Here is a 13331-nt window from a genome sequence, read left to right as displayed (position 1 = left end):
CTCTCTCTCAAATAAATAAATAAAATCTTAAAAAAAAAAAAATAAAGACCCTAACAGCCCATCCCCTGTATATATCCTAGACTCACTCTGGCTCAGGGCAGATTTCTAGTCCTACTTTATTTTCCTGTTTTTGTCTTTTTTTAGTTTTTATTAAATAAAAGGAACAGAGAGAGGGGGCCTGTGGTTTCTCAGGCTGTAGGGGAGAGCCACAGGCCCCCCAATCCCTCTGTTCAAGGTGCGTTGCGCAGTGAGCTTGAGGTGTAAGCTGGGTGGGGAGGGCAGCTGGTAGTGCTAGGAGAGTCAGAGGTTGGGGTCTATGACCCATCCAGCCCTCCCGGGAAGACTCAGTGGGCAGGGAGGGCGCCTCCTGGACCCTAACTGGGCTCATCTGAGGGCTGAGGGCTGGTGGGGCCAGGGCTTGTGCTCTAAGCCACAAGGTGGGACCCCGGGCCTGGCCCCTTCCCACTCCAGGAGGAGGAAGGGGTGACAATGTCCACTCGCTGGAGGGTGCAGGGCTGTGGGGCAGAGTGGCCAGGCCCCTCACTCGTGGACGTCCCAGATCTCAGACAGCAGAGGCGGCAACTTCTTGTCTTGGAGCCTCAGGGCAAAGACCTGCTCCGAGTGCACAGAGCTCAGCGTGCGCAGGCTCACGAGCTTCATCAGCATTCGAGGGAAGCGCAGCTGGTCCTGCAGGGGGACAGGGGGAAGGTGGGCGCTGGCCAGGCTCCCGCCCTGTGAGGCTCTGGTCAGCGCACCTGGACCATGAGGAGGGCCTCCCTCCCCGGGCTGAGCCAGGACAGCAGTGTGGGGAGTGGCCGGGCAGAGTGCGGGGCCCTCCCACCCCTATGCCTGCACCAGGCCTGGCTCCTGGGTCGGGGATAGAGGCCTGAGGACAGACTCTATGGAGAGGACACCAACCAGAGTTCAGAGTGCTGCCAGGCGAGCCGGGCTCCGATGAGGAAGCAAGACCTCAGCCCCAGGCTGACTCCATGTGGGTGGGGACTTCCTGTCCCCGCCAAGGCCCCAGGAGGGGCTGGGCTCTGGGTAGCTCCAGGAGCCGCATACCTGTGGCCTCTTGATGCGCGTGTAGGAGAGCAGGGCCTCCACGTAGGGCTGCTGCAGGGCCTCGACGCGGCTCGGCTCCTGCACGTTGGGCCGGTCAGCTGAGAAGATGTTGATGGCGATGAGGAGGGCATACTCGGCGTCGTCCAGGCCCAGCCGCCGCATGGCCCGTGAGAACTCGAAGATGGGGTTGATGAACTCCACCTGCAGGCCTGTGGGGGCAGGAGGCCTGGCCTGATAAGCTCCCCCAGCCTCAAACTGGCCCCACGCCCGGGGCCTGACGCTGCTTAGTCAGCAGGGTGAAAAAAACAGCGGTAATTCTAATGTTCTTGTCACGTCTGTTCACTTGTGTCCCCACTTAGACGAGCGCCCGGCACACGGTAAGTGTGCCCTAGCCCTTACCTGAATCAAGGAATGAGTAACGAGAGTGAACATTTATTCAGTATTTCCTACTACCCCATCCTACCTTCCCTGTACCTCCCCTAAGGAAAAGGAAGGATTTTTAAAGCTAGGTCACACTGCATCACCCTGAAGTGGCTTCCATGGCTTAGAGTAAAGCCTAACCTTATTCCCAAGAGTGGTTCATTAATTCAGTCATCAAACTTCATCAAGCACCTACTATGTGCCAGGCCCCCGGGTAGAGCTGTTTCCAAGACAAAGCCTCCCCTCCTGTGGAACTTGCATTTGGGGGTTGAGAGGACAGACGACAGGCAAACACGTAAGTAAACCATTCAGCCTGTCAGAGGAATGGGTGCTGCTGGATCAAGGTTAATTCACAGAGGGGTAACAGGGGCATCGAGAACCAAATCAACATCTCAGACAAGGTGGCCATTGCCAGGTGACGCTGTAGGAAGGCCTCACTGTAGGGGGACCTTTGAGGGACAACCCAAAGGAGGAGAAGCGACGAGTCACGAGGATGTGTGAGTGCTCCAGGTGGGTACCACCTGTCTGTTCTGCCCGGAACTGGGCAGCTGTCTGGGCCTCAAGACTTTCAAGGTTGAAACTATGAAGCTCCCACGTGAACCAGGATGAGCTGGTCACCCGTGTTGGCCGAGGGACCAGCAACTACAAATGCCCTGAAGTGGGAGCACAGCTGGTGGGTTCAAACAAAAGGAAGGAAGCCAATGTGGCAGAAGGAGGGTGAGCAATGGGAGAAGAGTGCAGAGAGGTCCCTGCAGGGCCTGTGGGCCATGGCAAGGACTCTGGCTTGTCAGGAGCCATGCAGGGTACTGAGCAGAGGAGGGACATGAGCTGACTTGGTATGAACAGGACCCTTCTGACTGCTGTGTGAACAGACACATTTGGAGAACCCAGTGAGGGCACCCGGCAATGTTCCCGGGAGGGATGCTGGACAGTGGCAGAGCATGGAGGGAAGTGGTAGGACCCCAACTTTCTCTCCAGCCCCATCTCCCTGTGCTCCAGATGCCTGGGCCTCCCTGTAATTCCAGCTCTTCCCTCACCTCAGGGCCTTTGTACATGCTGAGCCCCCTGCCAGAAACATTCTCCCCACCCAGTGCTCCCCTATCAAGCTCATACTCAAAGCAGGTTGAGATGGTCAGGGATTAGAGGAAGGGAAGAAGACAGGGTTAGGAACACACATGTGGGAGTACAGACAAGTGCCCCAGGAAAAAATGATGGGAGAGAGCAGGACTTACAGAGAAAACTGAGACTGAAGAAACACAGCCTTTTTGTACATGGGGTTCCCTGGTGGGCAATGCTATTCCCCAATTCCCTTTTCCTAATCGTTGACATATCTCACTGCCTCAGGCCTCAGTTCAACTGCACTTCCTCCAGAAGCCCACTGCCTAGGTCACATCCCCAGGTAAGTGCCCTTGGAGGGTAGGGACCAGGACTGCCCTGTACAGTTGGGTAGGCTGCATACTTCACAATGGACTGAGATCCAGCCTCCCTGTAGTGACACTAGGTTTTGGGAGGAAGGAGTGTCTTCTCTTAATTCGTATTAAAATGTCCTGTGTGAGAGCAGAAACCCCTCTGCCTCGTCCTGCACTGCATCCCACTGCGGAGACGTGGCAGATACCCTTATCTCAACACGAGGCTGGCTCACCCGGCTTTGGAAACAAAGGAATGGAGGCTCTGACAAGAATGAGGTGGCCTGAGGTCTCCTACCAGTAGGGGCCCAGCAGGGGCACCAGCCCTGCCCCCTCCCAGCCCACTCTGCCGTACCTGCGCGGTGGAAGTCATCCTTGCTATAGGTGAAGTCCTTCAGGAAAGTGATGCACTCCGTCTCGTGGTTGTAGCGTCTGGCCGTCTCTAGCAGCATGATCTGGGGGCAGCAGGGAGAGGAGTAGGCAGGGGCAGGGGCTCCAGGAGTCCCTATGACCCTTTAGCCACCGGTCTCTCCTCTCTTGGCCTGTGGGGGGGACCTAATCTCGCCAGGATCATCCCTCGCCCCTCAGCCCCTGCCCGTTCCTTCAGCCACCCCAGCCTGCAGTCAGCATGTCAGGCACTCCAAGCTCTCTCTCCTGCGGGTTTAGTGCCCACGGCACCCTCCACTTAGGCTTCCCTCCCCAGCTGGTTTCGAGGCACGAGGACACGCACTGTTTCGTTCACTGCCACACACCCAGCACTTGGAATGGAGCCCGGTATATGCTATGAACTCAATGCCGACTTGTTACGGTGGCTTTGGTTTAAATGTCAACTCTCCCGAACAGCCTTCCCAGCACCACATTCTTTAAAGTGCGGCGTTCCAGCCCAATCCTCAATTTTTCTCGGCCTCAGGCCGTTTCCTTTTTCTCCTTGGCTCATGGGGGGCTCGCATGACCTGTTTAGCATTTTCACATCCCCCTGTAGGGTATCTTCCCCACAAGGGCAACAACTGGAGGAATGTGGCTCATCACCAGGCTCCCGACAGCTGTCCTGAGGCTTAACCCTGGGCTTCCTCGTGGGCAGGAAGGAAGGGCCAGGCCGCCCATTACCTCAATGGTAGACGCCTTCAGGAGGGCGATCTGGTCCTCGCGGCCCAGCTGCAGGAAGCCAGGCACCTGTTTGGCGAAATCCACAATCTCCTGGACTGAGATGATGGCTAACTCCGTGAAGTGGGCGAAACGCTGCTGGCGGGCATCGCGGGACTGGGGGTCTGCACCCAGGGGCCAAGGCTGGGGACACAGGGGCCAGGGTCACTCTCCGGCCTCCTCCCTTGAGCCCAAGGCTGTGGGGACACCTGGAGGCAAAGAGCGCGCCCTGGGAGACCCTCGTCTGCAAAGCCCTGCCCTATGGAGCCTGGCTCCCTCCTGCCCTGCGCGCTCCACCCCACGGGGCTCACGGCCGTCCCACGGGGCTCAGGGCTAGCGGCCCGGCGGCGGGAGGGGCAGTACCGTGACTTTGGGCTGGTCAGAGAAGGAGCGCTTGTTACACTGCAGCTGCGCGGCCACCAACTGCTGGATCATTAGTTCCTGAGCAGCTGTCAGCTGAACACCCTCGCCTTCCCCGGAGCCCGGGCCACCTCCGTCAGACCCTCCAGGGGAGGCCCCGGGCCCAGAGGCTGAGCTGCTGGGGCCCGCCGGCCCCGCGGGCGACTGCTGCTGCAGCTGCTGCTTGCGAATCTTCTTCTTTCGGATCTGTTCTTCGGAGAGGACGCCTATCGGGAGACACGGGCCTCAGCAGAGGCCCCAGGGCTGGGCAGCGGCCCGGCTAGCGCGGCTCCCGCCCCGGCACTCACACTGCTCCCTCATCCCCGCCTCCTTGCATTTGCGCAGCCGGCACTGCTGGCACTTGCGCCGCATGAAGGCGTCCATCTGGCAGGTTCCGCCGCCCCGGCAGGCGTAGCGCCTGGCCCCGCCTCGGACCACACTGCGCCGGAAGAAGCCCTTGCAGCCCTCACAGCTGAGCACGTTGTAGTGGAAGCCGGAGGCCTTGTCCCCGCACACGCGGCACAGCTCATGACCCAGCATCTTCGGGGCCGGGCCCTTCTTCCGCTTGCGCTCCGGTTCCTCTGCAGGGTCTGGAACGACTGGGGCGGGTGCACCGAAGCCATGAGACACGGAGGCCCGCGAGACCGAAGAAACAAAGAGCCAGAGCACAGAGAGTGACCCAGGGAGATGGCAATTCAGGAGAAAAGGCGCGTGTCTCAGTGAACCCCAAAGACCAAATGACAAGAGGTGTCAAGTAGGAAAAAAAAAATACGCTCACAGGCCAAAAAAGAAGGGGCAAGTAGGTATGGAAGAAAAAAAAAAAAATCAATGAGGAATTGGGAGGCTCCCATCCTCATTTCTGATCTTTTTCCCTTCCTAGATCCCCTTCCCAAACCTCCCATCAGCTCCCAGCCCCTGTCCCTGAGCCCCAGCTCACCCACGCTGCAGGCTGAGCGGGCCCAATCACTGCCCGGGACATCAGGGTCTGGACCCGCAGGCCACAGTTCAGGACCCTCCTCCTTTATAGCTGGTGAAGAAGAGGGGGCGCTGGGTTGGGGCGGGCCATTTCCTGGGGGAGGGAAGCACAATGAGTTCTCCTGACAAGTGTGCGCTGGGGGTGGGGGCTGGCTGGGAAAGAGGTCACTCACCAGGCAAGGGGGTGTCCAGGGAACTGGTGGTGGGGGTGGACATGGTGGAGTCACGGAGCAACCTGCGGAATACAGAGGAGAGCCTGGTGGGGCCAGGGAGGGTCAGGTTAGGCCAGCCCCAGGGCTTGATGGGGTACTTCTGTCTTCCATCTTTCCAGACTTCTCCTTTACTGCATACAGACCCCACCTCTAACCCCTGCCAGCCTATAAAGCCTCTCCTCCGGGTCTGACAAGAGCCCACCCCCTACCGCTCCAGGTCTCTGCTGGGTCTCAAACCCTGACCCCACCTAGACTCCGCCCCCCGTAGGCTCCACCCACTCCAGATCCCGCCCACTCCCTCTTTCCAGGTCTTGCCCTTTCGGCCTCAATCGTGCTCCGCCCTCACTTCCTGCACCCCACTAAGTTTCACCTTACCTACTCTTACTCCCCACCTCTGCGGAAGGAGCACCCCCAACCCCCACTCTGACCCCACCTCCTCCCCATGCTCCGCCCCCATCTTTTCCTTCTAAGCCCCGCCCAAACCTTCGAGGTCCCACCCTCACTCTACCCATAATGCTCCGCCCCACCCCTTTGCCCCGCCCCTCCGGTACCCCTCCCTCCAGATCCCGCCCCATCTCCCATCATGCCCCGCCTCCCCCTCCTCCCATCACGCTCCGCCCCCACACCTCGCTCCAGGTCCCGCCCCTCTCCGAACACCAGTGGGGGGCGGGGCTCATGGCTGCGCGCGAGGGTCTTGTGGGCGGCCTCTCTCGGGGTCTCCTACTTCCGTTGCCCTGGAAACAACCGGAGACAGCGCGAGCTACGGAAGGGAAGGGGTCAAAGGAGAGAAAGGGGGCTGAGCGGAGCGGCGCGGGGAACGCCGGGAAGCCCCGGGCCCGGGGCGCCTCCCGCGTCTCCCCACACTCTAATGCACCTGCCTCTGTCCCCTTGCTCTGCTCCTCCTCCTCCTTCTCTGTATCCTTTGGCACGCCGCCGCTTCTCGGATCCCCTCAAAAGTAACTTCGCCACTTCTTCCGGCAACCCCGCCGTGCGTCACTTTAGGAAAGGGGCGGGTAGTCAGGAGTGACGGACTTCCGGTCCGCTTAGGACGAGCCAAATCGGCTGCCCCGCACGGAAGTTGTATACTCACCGGAAGTTTACCGTCTGGGGAAGCTCCACTGAGGCCTGGCAGAAGAGTTCCGGACCAATTCAATCGAGCGCGGGCCGGAGGGGGGGGCGTGGCCAGTCCCAAACTTGCCGGCCCGGAGCTGGGCGGCTTTAACTCGCCCTGTGCCTCTCGGGGATCGCGGCCAAGGATTCACTTGGCGTGGATCTCCCGACCTTTAGCTCCTTTCCGCACACGTTTGATTTGAAGCATGTTTGTCCTTTTTTGGTTGTTAACGAGTTTCCTGATTTTAGAGGCGCGCTGCTTATTGGTTTTAAATGAATTGAATTTAAAGCAGCGCGATTACAAACTTAGACCCAGGAAAAATACATTTAAAAAATAACTTAATAGGAAGAACTGAAAAAAAAAAAAAAAAGCATAGCCTTCTCATACCAAAATGATAAAAATCATAGCTTTTAAAGAAAACTCACAGTACTTGAATAGGTAGAAGAAGGAAACTGTCCCGAAATCTTTCCTTGATGATAATCAGATCTCTGGAGCATATAACCATTTCTTTAAGAAGTTGGAACGTATGAGACACGCTCTTTTTTTTTTTTTTTTAAGGTTTTATTTATTTGACAGGGAACACAAGCAGGGGGAGCAGCAGAGGAAGAAGCAGGCTCCCCGCTGAGCAGGGAGCCTGATGTGGGGCTCGATCCCAGAACCCTGGGATCATGACCTGAGCCAAGGGCAGACGCTTAACTGACTAAGCCACCCAGGCGCCCCAAGCCATGCTCTTTTATAGTTTGTCTTGTCCCTTCCCACATGGCCTTGAAGCTATGGAATCTGAGGATGTTACCAACAAAAGGAGTGATTACTATGATGTATGAAGCAGTGTCTATCACTTCCTTGGCTGTGTAATGTGGAGCCAAGCTATTTACCCTGTGCCTCAGTTTTCTCTTCCAAAGTGGGTTCAACAAGAGCTCATTGGATTGTCATTACAATTAAATGAGGTAAAAAAAACAAAAACAAAAACAAAAACCATGAACCGGACCAGATTCAAATAAGGAACCTAATACATGAGAACTGTGTTCTTGGGGAGCCTAATACGTGAGAACTATTTGTTCTTGGGGATGCCAAAGTTGTTTTTAACTTCTCACTATAGAACAGTGCGAAAGCCTGAAGTAGACTGAAAGTAAATTACAACAGATTGGGGGCAAGTCATGTCACCCTTACTCTCAGTTGACCTACCTATAAAATGGAGGAAATTATTCCCAGTTCTTAGGAAGGGTGTGAAAATTCAGGAAGGGCAGTGCCTGCACATCTAAGCATCCAGTGTGAAAATTAATAAAGGGAAACCACTAAAATGGAGCGGGAGCTCTCCTGGGGAGAGAGAGGACCCTGGGATCATGACCTGAGCTGAAGGCAGACACTTAACGACTGAGCCACCCAGGAGCCCCCACAAGTGTTCTAAAAGTGATTGTGGTGACCACTCCAGTGGTCAATCACAGGAAGAATTGTCAATTACAGACCCCAACAGAAGAATCCTCAACAGGAAAGAATCCTCAGTGACCGGCTCCACAAGGGAAAGATGTACATTGCGTCTCCTCCAAGAAATCAGCTACCCCAGACTCAGCCAATGAGAAACCGTCATCACCTTGAACTCTTGCTTTTCTCCAATGGACTTTCGATCAAAACAACCCCTCCCAACTTCCTCTTTCTTCTCCATTAAATAATGTTCCTCTCTTGTTGGGCTCGCCTGTGGTTTTTTGCCATAGCTTGTTTATCCAGAATTGCAGTTCTCTGCTATTCCCAAATAAGCACACCCCCCCCCTTTTTTTTGCTGGTAAAGTAACTTTTATTTTTAAGGTCAACACTGTCAGTGACAGTTTTGTTATCTGACCCTAATTGCAGACCAATGTCTTCATTAATAACGAATCCAATGTCCCCTAGTTTTTTGGTAACAGCTTAATTGAAGTATAATTCACATACCCATAAAATTCACCCATTCAAAGTGTATAATTGAATGGTTTTTAGTTGATTCACAGAATTGTTGCAACCGTCACCACCGTCACTTTTAGAACACTTGTGGGGGCGCCTGGGTGGCTCAGTCGTTAAGCGTCTGCCTTCGGCTCAGGTCATGATCCCAAGGTCCTGGGATCGAGCCCCGTGTCGGCTCCCTGCTCAGTGGGAAGCCTGCTTCTCCCTCTACCACTCCCCCTGCTTGTGTTTCCTCTCTCACTCTCTCTCTCCATTAAATAAATAAATAAAATCTTTAAGAAAAAAAAAACTTTCGTCACCCCCCAAAAAAGAAATTCCATACCCACTAACAGTCACCCCCCAATTATCCTATCCCCCAAGCCCCAGGCAACCATTAATCTACTCCTTGTCTTTATGGATTTCCCCATTCTAGACATTTTGTATAAAGGGAATCTTAGAATATCTGTCTTAGTGTCTGGCTTCTTTCATTTAGCATAATGTGTTCAAGGTTCGTCTATGTTGTAGCACGCTTCTGTACTTAATTTCTGTTGTGGCTGAATAATATTACATTGTGTGCATAGACCACATTTTATTTATCCATTCATCAGCAAGGGACATTTGGGTTGTTTCTCTTTTTGGCTATATCGCTGCTATGAACATTCATAGACAAGCTGTTGCGCGGACATACGCTTTCATTTCTCTTGGGTATATACCTAGAAGGGGAATTACTGGGTCATATGGTAACTGTATGTTTAACCTTTTGAGGAACTGCTTAACTGTGTGCACCTTTTACAGTCCTACCAGCAATATTTACGAGTTTCAATTTCTCTACATCCTTACCAGTACTTGTTTTTATGTCTTTTTGACTATAGCCATTCTAGTGGGTGTGAAGTGGTATTTCACTGTGGTTTTTTTTTTTTTTCACTGTGGTTTTAATTTATACTTCCTTGATGGCTAATTCTATTTCCTTTTTCTCACAGTTATTTTGTAATGTGTAATTCTGCCTTTACTATTCTTCTTTTAAAGATTTATTTATTTATTTGAGAGAGAGAGAGAGAGTGGGGTGTAGGGGCAGAGGGAGAAACTCAAGCAGACTCCCGCTGAGCACGGAACCGGACGCAGGGCTCAATCCCATGACCCTGAGATCATACCTGAGCTGAAACCAATTCTGGGATGCTTAACCATCTGAGCCACCCAAGTGCCCCTGCCTTTACAAAATTCTGAAATGAAATCCAAAGATAATATAGCTGAATTATGGGCCCATACCAAAGTATCATTTTACTTCACCAACTGCGACAGAAATGATGTGTAAATAGAAACTAATTTTTAATAAAGTGATACCCACTTCAACATAGGTGCACAAGAGACACAATATGGCAGCCAGATCTTACTTTAAAAGAGAGAATTATTGTAAATTTTAAAGGGACACAGCAGTCTGACATAGGAGGGCGTATCATCAGCTCAAATGCCTCAGGCAGCATTGCCACGTGGGACACAATTTTCACAAAGTTGTGGACAAATCTTTTTTTTTTTTAATCTTTTTTTTTTTTTAAGATTTTATTTATTTATTTGAGAGAGAGAGAATGAGAGAGAGCGAGTACATGAGAGGGGGGAGGGTCAGAGGGAGAAGCAGACTCCCTGCCGAGCAGGGAGCCCGATGCGGGACTCGATCCAGGGACTCCAAGATCATGACCTGAGCCGAAGGCAGTTGCTTAACCAACTGAGCCACCCAGGCGCCCAGTTGTGGCCAAATCTTAATAAAGTGATTAATAAGACAGGTAGGAATAATTTTGGCATATTCGAAAAAGCGGCAAGTAGGCCAGAGTAGAAGCAGCTGAGTGAAGTGGGGACGGGGGGAGGGTGCAAGACAAGATCATACCAGAGGGCGGTCGGATCAGGAGGCCTTGCGGGTCGGATGTGTCCAGCATTGGCTCAACGTTCACAAAAACGTTCCCTTACCCCAGGTGACCCCAGCGGACTACATTTCCCAGCATACTCTTGCAGTTATGTGCACCCACGTGACTGGATTCTGGCCAATGGAACACAAGCAAAAGTAATACCCGATTTGAGTGAAAGCCAGTGTCTGGGCTGACTCCACGGTGACCGAAACTTCAAGACCGAGGTTCAAATCCCGCCGAACACAGCAGGGCCATTCCCTCCCCTTTCCCCGCACCTCAGTTTCCACCCTCTGTGAAGTGTGGATCATAATCCCTCTCTTACGAGGCTGCTGGGTGATTACATAAAATGGTGGCTCGAAAAACCTGGTAATCCTTTACCCCGTTGAATCCTGAGTCCCTCGGTGGGATTGTGCTAAACTGAGTCTGGTGGCCCAGAAAGGCGTGGGGACTGAGCCTCACCTCCAAGTCCTCCTGGTCTGGTGGAGGGGGTCTACCCGGTCACAAACCACTGTGTGACAAAAGAGGGGTGATCGGGTCCCATGTGTTGAGTGTGTTCAGAAGACATCTCCCACCTACCTTGGGCAGAGGGCAGCCAGGGATGCAGCATTTATTCTACTTCTTTTACAAAGGAGGGGAGGCTGGAAAGACCCTGATGTTTCAGGACTAAAGCTCAAGAAACTGGGGAGGTACCATTTAAAAAAATTTAAAAAAGGGCGCCTGGGTGGCTCGGTTGGTTAAGCATCTGCCTTCAGCTCATGGGTCCTGGGATCGAGTCCCACATCTGGCTCCCTGCTCAGCGGGGAGTCTGCTTCTCCCTCTCCTTCTGCCTGCCTGCCGCTCCCCCTGCTTGTGTTCTCTCTCTCTCTCACTATCTCTCTCTGTATCAAATAAATAAATAAAAATCTTAAAAATAAATAAATACAAATAAAAAATTAAAAAAAAATTTTTTTTAATTGCTTCCTTAGGGTAGGAGCTTAACAAATGCTTGCCTGCTGGTGCCTTGGCTGGCTCAGTCGGAAAAGCATGTGACTCTTGGTCTCCGGGTTGGGAGTTTGAGCCCCACGTTGGGTGTAGAGATTATTTAAAAATAAAAATCTTAAAAAACACAAAATGCCAGGGGCGCCTAGGTGGCTCAGTCATTAGGCGTCTGCCTTCGGCTCGGGTCATGATCCCAGGGTCCTGGGATCTAGCCCTGCATTTGGCTCCCTGCTCTGAGGGAAGCCTGCTTCTCCCTCTCCCACTCCCCCTGCTTGTGTTCCCTCTCTCTCTGTGTCTCTCTCTGTCAAATAAATAAATGGAAAAAAAAAAAATCTTAAAAAAAAAAAAAATGCCAGGGTGCCTAGGCGGCTCAGCTGGTTAAGCGTCTGACTCTTGATTTCAGCTCAGGTCATGGTCTCAGGGTGTGGGATCGAGCCCCGCGTGGGGCTCTGAGTTCTGTGGGGAGACTGCTTCTCTCTCTCCTCTCTCAACCTGTGTCCCTCCCCTGTTCGCCCAAGCTCTCTCTCTAAAATAAATAAATAGATAAATACATATTTTTTTTAAATGCCTGTTGGATTACAGTAAATTATGTCAAATTAAGAGACTGGTTTTTCAAGGGGTGCCTGGGTGGTTCAGTCAGTTAAGCTTTTGGCTCAGGTCATGATCTCAGGGGTTGTGAGAGTCTAGCTCAGCTCACAGTCTGCTTGTTTCTCTCCCTCTGCTCTTCCCTGGCCTCTGCTCTCTCGTGCTCTCTCGCTGTTTCTCAAATAAATAAATTTTTAACTTTTTAAAAAGATTTATTTATTTATTTCAGAGAGAGAGCAAGAGTGCGAGCACCCACGAGTGGGGGGAGGGGCAGAGAGAGAAGCAGGATCCTGGCTGAGCAGGGAGCCTGATACAGCGCTCGATCCCAGGACCCTGAGCCGAAGGCAGACGCTTAACCGATTGAGCCACCGATTGACCACCCAAAAAAAATATTTTTTTTTTTAAAAAGAGAGAGACTGGTTCTTCATAATTCCAAAAAGCTCACTGAGTATTATTGTTAATGTAAAAATGTTGTGCGTAGAGTCCACCATTTTTATAGCATGTATACTAAGTTTTTAAGACTTTGAGAAAATGTATGTTGAAATTGATGTGAAAAAAAACAAATGAAACTGTATTATCGGAAGTCATGTAAAACAGACTGATTAGAAATGTTTTTCCACTATACGGAATAGGGAATAATGACAAGGCTTTTCATTTCTAGGTGTTGGGAGTATGGTCTCAGAGTGAATGAATCATGACTAGGACTCTTAAAAAACAAAAACAAAAACAAAAACAAAACAAAACAAAAACCCCCAAAGAAACTGAGGAGGTGGGTGGGGACAGACCAATCTTGGCTGGGAAAATAGGCCCACACCACCACCGTGTGGCCGTTTTGGGCAGCAGCTTTCAGAAATCACTTACTTGGAGGGCGCGAGTGGCTCAGTCGTTAAGCGTCTGCCTTTGGCTCAGGTCGTGATCCCAGGGTCCTGGGATCGAGCCCCGCATCGGGCTCCCTGCACCGTGGGGAAGCCTGCTTCTCCCTCTCCCACTCCCCCTGCTTGTGTTCCCTCTCTGGCTGTGTCTCTCTGTCAAATAATAAATAAAATCTTTAAAATAAATAAATAAATAAATATTAAAAAAAAAGAAATCACTTACTTGGGGCAAGCAAGAATTAGGACTGGAGGCAGAATCTGGATGAGGGGATTCTGAGGGGTCGAGACTGAATATTCCAGCTGCCAAGACAGAGGAGGGGGAGATGTAGCAAGATTTATTGTGGAGAAACTGA

At 52.3% G+C, this 13331-nt stretch overlaps 1 protein-coding gene across 4 annotated transcripts; it reads right to left on the bottom strand.

Annotated features, from left to right (window-relative positions):
• Positions 1 to 99: 99 nt before the first annotated feature.
• On the bottom strand, positions 100 to 6659 carry NR1H2 (nuclear receptor subfamily 1 group H member 2). 4 transcript variants are annotated; one of them, XM_064581809.1, is made up of 10 exons: positions 6499 to 6659; positions 6247 to 6380; positions 5582 to 5664; positions 5371 to 5502; positions 4742 to 5032; positions 4398 to 4660; positions 3999 to 4178; positions 3247 to 3346; positions 1066 to 1274; positions 100 to 687 (listed from the first exon to the last, which is right to left on the bottom strand). In XM_064581809.1, exons 3-10 carry the CDS (start codon positions 5622 to 5624, stop codon positions 541 to 543), a joined length of 1365 nt encoding a protein of 454 aa, XP_064437879.1. In that variant the 5' UTR covers positions 5625 to 5664; positions 6247 to 6380; positions 6499 to 6659; the 3' UTR covers positions 100 to 540. The 4 variants fall into 4 exon arrangements, with proteins under 4 accessions (XP_064437879.1, XP_045747974.1, XP_045747973.1 ...); XM_045892018.3 differs by having other exon boundaries at positions 5582 to 5643; XM_045892017.3 differs by having other exon boundaries at positions 6495 to 6653.
• Positions 6660 to 13331: the final 6672 nt, after the last annotated feature.

Source organism: Mirounga angustirostris, unplaced genomic scaffold (genome assembly GCF_029215605.1).
Source record: "Mirounga angustirostris isolate CCGP_5_RB_7025 unplaced genomic scaffold, mMirAng1.0.hap1 SCAF_16, whole genome shotgun sequence".
In the NCBI taxonomy this organism is placed as follows: Eukaryota; Metazoa; Chordata; class Mammalia; order Carnivora; family Phocidae; genus Mirounga; species Mirounga angustirostris.
This window is presented reverse-complemented; position numbering and strand designations above follow the sequence as displayed.